This window comes from Aulonocara sp. 'chitande type north' Nkhata Bay, linkage group LG14 (genome assembly GCF_057382095.1).
Source record: "Aulonocara sp. 'chitande type north' Nkhata Bay isolate Kocher_YH1m ecotype deep benthic linkage group LG14, A_spYH_male_GT1.1, whole genome shotgun sequence".
In the NCBI taxonomy this organism is placed as follows: Eukaryota; Metazoa; Chordata; class Actinopteri; order Cichliformes; family Cichlidae; genus Aulonocara; species Aulonocara sp. 'chitande type north' Nkhata Bay.
In genome coordinates this window covers 9,241,377-9,250,988 of record NC_141357.1, presented here as the reverse complement: position 1 = coordinate 9,250,988, position 9,612 = coordinate 9,241,377, and the positions used below count along the sequence as shown (strand labels likewise).

General features: G+C 41.4%; 1 protein-coding gene across 1 annotated transcript; it reads left to right on the top strand.

Moving 5' to 3' along the window:
- Positions 1 to 2,879: 2,879 nt before the first annotated feature.
- On the top strand, positions 2,880 to 9,038 carry LOC147314057 (homeobox protein otx5-like). The gene is made up of 3 exons (XM_086260837.1): positions 2,880 to 5,121; positions 6,253 to 6,404; positions 6,656 to 9,038. The coding sequence occupies exons 1-3, from the start codon at positions 5,022 to 5,024 to the stop codon at positions 7,292 to 7,294; spliced, it is 891 nt and encodes a 296-aa protein (XP_086116963.1). The 5' UTR covers positions 2,880 to 5,021; the 3' UTR covers positions 7,295 to 9,038.
- The last annotated feature ends 574 nt before the right edge of the window (positions 9,039 to 9,612 follow it).

Sequence of the window (9,612 nt, the reverse complement as noted above, 5' to 3'; positions counted from 1 at the left end):
AAGTAAATTAAGTATCCAGCCCTGGTCTATATTTGTTGAGTATATGTTTATATATGCATCGCATTGTATAAGTGTTAACAGCCTAGATCCATGACAGACTGCTGGTAACCCAAATCCTTCTCAAAGGACGCGCTCACGCAAGCCCACGCATATGCATACGTATACACTAACAGTGTGCAGAAATATTGTAACAGCAGGACTATTCAGTGTAACCTACACACAACTGTACATATATGAAATGTAAGCACTATCAGAGAGAGAGACACATGGTCTGACCTGGGCTCACGCAGAGTAATCCTTACACGAGTTAAATGAGGAGTTAACACTGACCTCGATACATACCCTCCAACAACAGCATTCATAGCTACATACAAACTCCTACAACAGATGTAGTATGAACATGTGTCGTCTGTGAATGACTTTCTATATGAATAGGCCAACTTGTATACTGAAAAACATGAGAGGCGGCACAGCGCTGACAGCGGGACCCTGAGAAAGCTCAGACTGGGTCTGTCACAACGCCCCTCCCATGCTCCCCCTCCATCTGCCTCTCTCTCTCTCTCTGTTCTTCCACTTTTTTCTGCCCTGTTTTATCATCACTCTAGTCAAGTCTTCCTTTCTTCCTTCTTCTCCACCCCATCCGCCCTAACTTTCCGCCCAGTTTCCTCCAGTTATAGACTTTTGTCGTCCGCCAGTCACTCACGGTAACTGTCGCATTCTTACCTTCTCGTTTGTGTCAGCCTGGCCGGTCTCACCCTCACTCACACACAAACACCACTGTGGCCTTTTCTCTCTCACAACAGCAACTTCCTATAATGTTCGTTTACCTTATCAAAACCGATCAATCCAGCCACAGAAGTTAAGGTCCAGGCTCTCCGTTCCAGTGCAGTGAGCGCTCAGTTCTCTCCATCCACCCTTCCTCTGTCAATCTGGCCACAAACCCCTCTTTCCTCCCTTTATCCCGAGGTAAGATACTTACTTTTCAGATAAAGCATATTATGATAAATCGGCTGAACTCTGTGCGCGTGTGTGTATGTGTGTGTAACTGTCTCACACACACACACATGCACACTATAAGCACACAGAGTGTACACAGACATACAAAAATACGCTGTGTATCGAACAATATGATGTCAGAGTATTTAACAGCTGGGGGAAATGTGTGTGTGTGTGTGGAGGGTTTGTGCATGTATGTGTATGTGTGTTTTAGGCCTTTTTGAATTTAATGGTTTTTGGTCTTTGTCGTGTTGCAAATGGCACAAAAACAGCTTTTTTCATCTCCATCATTCCCAAACACACACACACACACACACACACACACACACACACACACACACACACACACACACACACACACACACACACACACACAAAGTAAAGGATTGGTAGTAAACAGAAGAGAAAGTTGTCTTTGAGCCGTTTTAGCATGGGAGGATTCAGAAAAAAGGGCTAGCTGCAAAATAAAGTAAATTTTCTGTCAGTAAAAAAGCCTCGGGAACATTTCATGAGCAATGACTGAGTGAAACTTCATTTCAATTCCAGTTTGAAATCCTTTTTTTATCCTTTGGAATTAAAACATTCAGACATCCATCTGAGCAGCGCTGAGCATACAGATGAGGAGGATTTCATATGAGTTTGCTCTCAGCTTCTTAGTTTATTGAAGGGCGTTCGCTAATGAAAAAGGGATGAGAGAAATGGTGGAGCATATGGGCAAATGTTCTCTAACAAAGTGGGATGGCAGTTAAGGTCAACAAGGGGAATAAAAGAGTTTGGAGAAAATGAAAACTAAATGAAAATACAATGGCAGTGTTTGCCTGTGGGACATGTATGCGTGCTTGTTTCAAAATGGGATGTTTACGAAATGCTGTGCCCTGCTGTGTGTGTGTGTGTGTGTGTGTGTGTAGGTGTTTGTCTGTGGGAGTATAGATTAGATGCACTAAGCCTCTTATGTGATGGTTGCCCTTAATTTGCTTCTACTCTGGGTCCTAGTGCGTCCAAACCACAAGCATCACGGAACAATTTCCAAAACAAACAACCCAGAAAACATTACTTGTCATGCAACAGTAAAATCTGCTGCTTTGAATAAGAGCATTAATATTTAGACTGGTACCTAGCCCTGTATCTTCGGGAGGGCTTATCTTTTTATGCACATTCAAGAGCACAATTTAAAGAGTAAAAATCACAAAGAAAATAACTTGGAGGACAAAAATAGTGACTGTACTAAATAATTCTGAATAAATGAGTCAACTTCCTAATGCTTTCATAATGCTTGTCTTGTTTTCTAAAACAATGGATGCGGCAGTTTTGGGACTTTTTTTCTTTAAATCTGGTGCAGCATTTAGGCTACAACCTAATGACGATTTTAAAAAAAAATCCTATATTTTATTATCTTATTAGGAACCTAAGAGTCTAATTTAGAACAGCTTTTCCATTTCAAAATACATGTACAATAACTAAAAATAACTATATACTAATATTTTACAACTATACTTTATAGCCTAATACAGTCCCAAATACAAATGTGTCATTTATAATTAGCACACAATACAGGCTATTTATGCTTTTGTTTAATATGCTCGCGTATATTGTCAACTGAGAAACTACTGATTAAATGAAGTTATTTTTTCTACTATAAGCTTATCAAATTCTACTGCTCATAACAAAAAAACATTTTTAACATAAAAAGTAAGAAAACAATGTATTTTCTGTTAGCTTATAACATAAAACATGTTAAAAAATGTACTTAAGACTCTGAGGGCAGGTGCTAGGAGAATGCGCGTGCACAGCACTACCGCGCTCGCGCCCTGACGCGCATCTGAGGTCTCGCTATTCCCGCCGTTTTTTTTTTCATGTCAGCTGGAGGTCTCGAGACAGTCTTGTCCTCGGACTCCCCACAGTTAGCTCAATTAGCTATCCTGCTAGCAGTTAGCTGTGTATAAACTACCCAACAACAACTGACAATAACAGCTAGACATACCAACAAACACACAGGCGTACCTGGATGCGGTAAGCAACTGAAGAGTCCACCGTATCCAAACCGTGAACAGCGCGCACACTGGAAGGCCTCCCACACACTGAGACCACCACACACACCTCAGCAGGTGAAGACATTTTATTCTGAGATTTGGAAACGCTCAAACACGCCGGTAAAATACTCTCTGTGGCTCTGTGTGTGTCTTTATATCTCCTGCTTTGGCTTTACAGAGCTAGATAAACCCCTTATACAGTTTGGGCTGTAGCTACATGTGTGTGTATGTGTGTGTGTGGATTTTAAACTATAAGAAATCCGATTCAATTAACAAGCGCAGAGAATCGGCTTTGGACACTGTGAAATTGTCTCGCTGTAGAGGATGGCACAGGCCAAACTAGCCCCGGGAGGAGACACAACGCATACACAAAGCTCAGCGATAATAAATACAACACCAGGACTGACAAAATAAACAAAGGGTAACGGAAACAAAAAAACAAACAACCTTCTGTAATAATAGTGCGTACAAAATTATAAGATAACGAAATAACGTCGGACTTTGCAATAAAACATCTTTATCAGATACTTATAACACATTTAGAATTTAGGTATATAATCAGACCAGGGCCTGACAAATCAAATAAAACTAGTTTCAGATTATTATTATTATTATTATTATTATTATTATTATTATTATTGATTAAGTGAATGAATGGATAATTGGTCCGGAGGCAGCATGTTGGGGATCAGAAGGGGATTTAATAGCAGAACAACGCGGTCTTTGTGCTACTTTTAATCCGGCCTGTACCCCCCTTCTCCGCCTCAGCTGCTCTACCTCTGCCTCCACACTCAGTTGTCCAATTATTTTAGGGAGGCCAATTTCAAAAATACTTTAGAACAATATATTAAATTTTTTTTAAAAGAATTAATTCAAATTAAAAAAAATGATATCTTGACAATGTCTCCGGACACCTATGCTTGTTGCTGGGACGACTGTTTTAAGCTTGGCAAGTGGCTATAAAAACGAAAATTGTTAAAAATTTGTGTTTGCGCGCGCGCGGTGTGTGTTTTATAATACTTTTTCGATGTTTGTGTTTACTGCCTGCATATCAACAAGTCTTCTTTGTTGCTGCGGCGACATTTAGATCAAATAGGGACATTGAAAAGACCATATATTATCCTCTATTGAAAGACAACTTGAATGAATAATGAACAATATGTAGATGCGCGTGGGCGTGTGCGCAGAGAGAGAGAGGGAGAGAGAGAAGGAGGGAGGGCTCTGGGTGTCTACTTGGATAAGAAGTTACTTCTAATTAGCCAGTCTCTTCTCGCTCTCCTCACTTGTCCGCCCTGCAGATCAGCATCCTCTTCTTCTCAGGGACGACCAGGGACAGAGAGGCCCCCCACCCGCCTTACAATTTTTCAACACCCGTCAGACCGCAGGCACCAAACTGCTGTGGAGCTGCCGCTGCTGCCGCTGCTGCCGCTGCTTTTTGCCATCTTTCACCCGGCCACGTTATATGTGCGCACTGCAATTACGCACGGCTCTGATGGAGATTCTAACCGGCCTCGATTAGCGAACTGTGCTGTTTTCAGTGTGGTGTATTGACTTGTCGCACCGGGCCGACTTCAGTTGAGGTAGTCTTTCTTTTTTTGACTAGAAGCATTGAACAAACACCAAATCCTTAAAAGCGCCGTGGTTTTACGCGTCAGATGGAAACAAACGTAAAGGGGCTTGGCCAAAGGTGCCTGGCTGGAAGGCAGTAAGTCAGAGTAACGTATAAAAATAGTTGAGGAGAAGGCAGTCAATGGACAATTAAAAAAACAAAACAACCTAAGGCCAAACATCCCAGGAAAAGGAACAAACACCGTTAAAGGCAGTTAGAAGGAAAATAGAGAGAGAGAGAGAGGAGGGAGAGGGAAAGAGAGAGAGAGAGAGAGAGAGAGAGAGAGAGAGAGAGATACACCCCCTGGAGACTAGTTAGGAGACCCGGCCCCCGGTCTGAGAGAAGGAGAGAGCGAGTGAGAGAGTGTTTTAAAGCCGGCAGGAGGCATGATGTCCTACATTAAGCAACCCCATTACGCCGTGAACGGGTTAACGCTGTCCGGCCCGGGCATGGATCTGCTCCACACCGCCGCCGTTGGATATCCCAGTAAGTACTGGCCTTTGACTTCTGTGTGTTTTTAATCTGTGTAAACCTGTAGTTTCTTTAATCGCCTTTATATTAAGTAAACAAATAAAATAAAACAAGGGAAATGATGGAATTAAGTGAAATATTCGTTATGTATTTATTGCTTATATCGCGCAGAAAAACGGTAAAGAAAAAAAAAAGACTCAATTTGAATAATATATTTGAAAATTTATCTGTACGGTTATATTTATGATTATGAACCTAAGTGTCTGCTCCGTGTATCAGAACATGTGTTCACTTGACCTATAAATTCAGAGGATTATAGAGTCAAAAAACAATGAAAATGTGTGAGAAGAGAAAGGCCGCCTGTTCTCACACGGAATTAAAACTAACTCCAATCTGTTGCGCTTACAGTGTAACCTATTTACAAAAAGGACAGTCATTGTATTTCATATTGGTGCATTAATAATATATATTTTTTCATGAATGAACACTGAGGTTGTTTATAAAGGCCGATATGCAGCGATCAGCATCTGCCACAGCTCAGAGGATAGTTTGAAACGACGGCAGAAGGCGTGTTGTCGAGCTCGGCCCAAAGTTTACGTTTTTAAAAGTCATAATCCCCGATGTGGATATTCATTTCGTTTCGGTCTTTCTTTTTTTTCCAGTCAGAAATATTAAAAAAGAAAGAAAAACATCAGGCCTGCTGGATCCGCTTATTCGGTCCTATAAAAACGTTTCAATCCCGCACACGTTTGTTTCTTTCCTGAACGCCACATAAAAGATTGAGCTACGGAGACTCGCCACTATTTGTTTGTCTACAAATATCCACAGCAGCGTATAAAATGTGAAACGAAGCCGCAACAGTGCTTATGTATTTAAAGTGTATGCTGCGAATTCAAGAGAAAAATCGGAATTCGTTTATTTGTTCCAGCGTTTTTATTGAAGTGGTTTATATATAGATTTGAATTTCATATTATTTTCATTCATCAGTTCAATCATTTTTTAAATGTAATAAATGCACACCAACGTTGATACATGGCCTTACATGGTCCAATAATTTTTCTGCGGAATTCTTCAGGTATAAACTCAACGTAGATTTTAACGTGGCAATAATAATAATAATAATAATAATAATAATATTTTTTGTAGGCACCCCACGCAAACAGCGTCGGGAGCGCACGACTTTCACGCGTGCGCAGCTGGACATCCTGGAGGCTCTTTTTGCCAAAACACGCTACCCAGACATCTTCATGAGGGAGGAAGTGGCACTCAAGATCAACCTGCCTGAGTCCAGAGTCCAGGTAACACATTACACTGAAAATTATAATCATATATATTTTCCTATATTGGCAGGGCAAAACACCTGTGTGTGTGTGTGTGTGTGTGTGCGCGCGTGCGCGTATGTCACAGAGACACACATACAGAAAGAAAGTGAGGGTTTGTTGAGTTCTTATGAAAGCAGCTTGTACATCTTTAATGTTTTTTATCAGCTGCTTTGATTGTGAAATAGTGATACTTAGATATCTTCTCTCTGATGCTCCTGTTCCCAAAGGTCTGGTTCAAAAACCGTCGTGCCAAGTGCCGCCAGCAGCAGCAACAGAGCACAGGCCAGTCCAAACCACGGCCCCCTAAAAAGAAGGCATCCCCTGCTCGTGAGGCCAACACCGAGGCCAGTGCCAACCCCACCAACGGTCCCTACAGCCCTCCTCCCCCTCCTCCAGGCACCGCCATCACCCCCAGTTCCAGCTCTGCTAGTGCCACAGTGTCCATCTGGAGCCCAGCCTCGATCTCTCCGCTGCCAGACCCCCTGTCTGCTTCCACCACCCCGTGCATGCAGCGTACCACCACCTACCCCATGACCTACACCCAGGCCCCAGCCTACAGCCAGAGCTACGCAGGCTCCTCCTCCTACTTCACTGGCCTGGACTGTAGCTCCTACCTGTCTCCAATGCACCCACAGCTGTCGGGGACCGGAGGGGCCCTGAGCCCTATCACAGCCTCCTCTATGGGCGGGCCCCTAAGCCAGTCCCCAGCCTCACTGTCCTCCCAGGGCTACACAGCCGCCTCACTGGGCTTTGGAGCCGTCGACTGTCTAGACTACAAAGACCAAACTGCCTGGAAGCTCAATTTCAATGCCGCTGACTGTCTGGACTACAAAGACCAGAACTCCTGGAAGTTCCAGGTCTTGTAAATAACAGGAGGTGGGGCGTGGGGAGGGAGGTAGAGGGAAGAGGTAAGAAATAAAAAGATAATAATCAAAGTAGGTTGAAAAAAAAAACAAGATTACTTTCTATGTGTTTTAGAAGGAGGAAGAGGTAAACTTGGGACACAGAAGTCCCACCAATCACACATCAGCTGAGGAAGTGATCGGCTGAAATAAACTCTACGTGTTTGTCGTTTCAGAAAAATATCAGTGGGAGTAATGTGATCTGTTGAAGCTCGGTTTGGTGATTGTAACAAAGAGATGGCAATCGTGTTTAAGCAACATAGAAAATCAGCCTTGAAATCAAGGAATGACTACATGTAAGGAAAAAGAGACTTATGTATGCAGAATAAAATCAGACTAGTGAGAACAAGCTTTCCTTTTGATTCGACTGATAAAGCTGAGTTTGACTTGGACCAAATTTAAAGCAGGGCTTATTTGTAAAATTGCCACAGCACAACAACATTTGTAACCTACAGGTTGTTTTTAACATAGAATTGAAATGGACCTTTTACACTGATGAGAACTGCATTTCTTCCTTTCAGACTTCTAATTTTGTTTTTTCTGTCATGTTTTTCTTTGAAAAAGCTGCTTTTTTTAATCATTGAGCTTTGAGAAATGAAAACAGTTCAGCTAACCCAATGTGACACCTAAAGCTCGGTGTCTTTACAGGGTCTTCTCTAAATCACACACAAGCTGATGGTTCCTAGTAGCCTTGCATGACAGTGACCCTTTGCAGCCTGTGTGGGATACGAGCTGAGGGGGGGGAGGAGTAGGTCACTCCAGTGACTGCAGTACGAACCTGTTGCCTTTGAGCATGGTTATAATCATTAGCTGAATGGCTAGTACATTGTTAGTGTAATAAGATCACTTCCACACATTTTGAGGGACAATGGTCACATTGTTGCTAGTTGAGGCAGAGGAACCCCTCTTCATCTCACAGTGGCATGATGAGAGCAGACTGCCAATAAACTGCTGCAGTGAGGTATCTGATGGGAGAGGAGACTGCACCGGAGAAAGGGAAGGGACTGGGCCTACATGCGGCCGACTCACCCCTCCTCCTCCTCCTTTGCTCAGAGTCTGGTGCCTCTCTCAGCTCCAACCTGTAAAGATGTGATGGGTACCACTTTATGTGTTTGATGTTTTGTCTGATTTCTTTTCTTTTTTGTATTAGACTTAAAACAACTTAAGTTTCTTTTCAAATTTGTGAATTTGTTTGAGTAAAATTTGTGGTAATTTGTTTTTAAGTTCATATTACTATCAGTACTATTATAACTATCATCATTAATATTATATCTTCTGCTGACATGGACTTTGCTAATATACTTTTTTGTTGTTGTTTTGTAAATATTAAAACTTGAAAGTGTAATCATGTCTGGTATCAGCTGTGTGTTGTTACACAGGCACTCCACCCAACAGACTCTATCACCCTCTTTCTTAATTTCTAGAAAACTGCCAACTTTTAATTTTTTTTTTCTGTTTATATACTTCTGGTTTCTGCTTCTTCTTCTTCTTTTTTGTCAAACTCAGGGGTTTATCCAATAGAAGTAGCAGTATGCTTCTTAATCATTTATTGTACTTACATTTTTTTTTTTGCTTTATAATCGTCTCTGCTTATTTTCTGATATGAATTATTTTGTATATTTCATTTGTCTCCTGTGTTTGACCGGTCTCATCACTACCATGCCAGATAGCTACAATGTTTCTGAGACATTAAACAACTTCATTAAAACTCCTGGGTTACTGTGTTCTCTAAGTCATGGATCCTTCCATTTCTCTGCAATTCAGGGCTGCAAGATAGTGCTAAATAGTGATACTGCAAATTTTAATATCGTTCCAATACCAAGGGAATACAGGGTCAGTACTGCTGGTACTAATACAGGTACTTTTAACATATAAAGCCAGCTTTTTTAGGGGAGAGCAGTGTGTCACAATTTATGAGATGAATCATCATCAATTTGGAAATGCATTTTAGTGTCCACTAAATCACTGTGATTTTTATTCTCCACAATAATTAGTTAACACAGAAAGACACATCTTTCAGCTTTCCATTTATTTTTAAACTGGGTTTTTTGGAGACCTGGAATTTAAATTTGCCTGTCTCTGAAGCTTGTTGGGTCAACTCCTGTTGTTTAAATTTGATATGGGCTATTAATAAAACAGAACTGACAGTCACACAAAAAGGATCAGACATTTTTCATAGTGCATGTTTGTATGTTTTTTTCATTTCCAGAAAAATAATGTGCTTAACACAATTCAGTGTGCCTGATATCAACAAAGTACCGATCCTATCACGCTAGCATCAA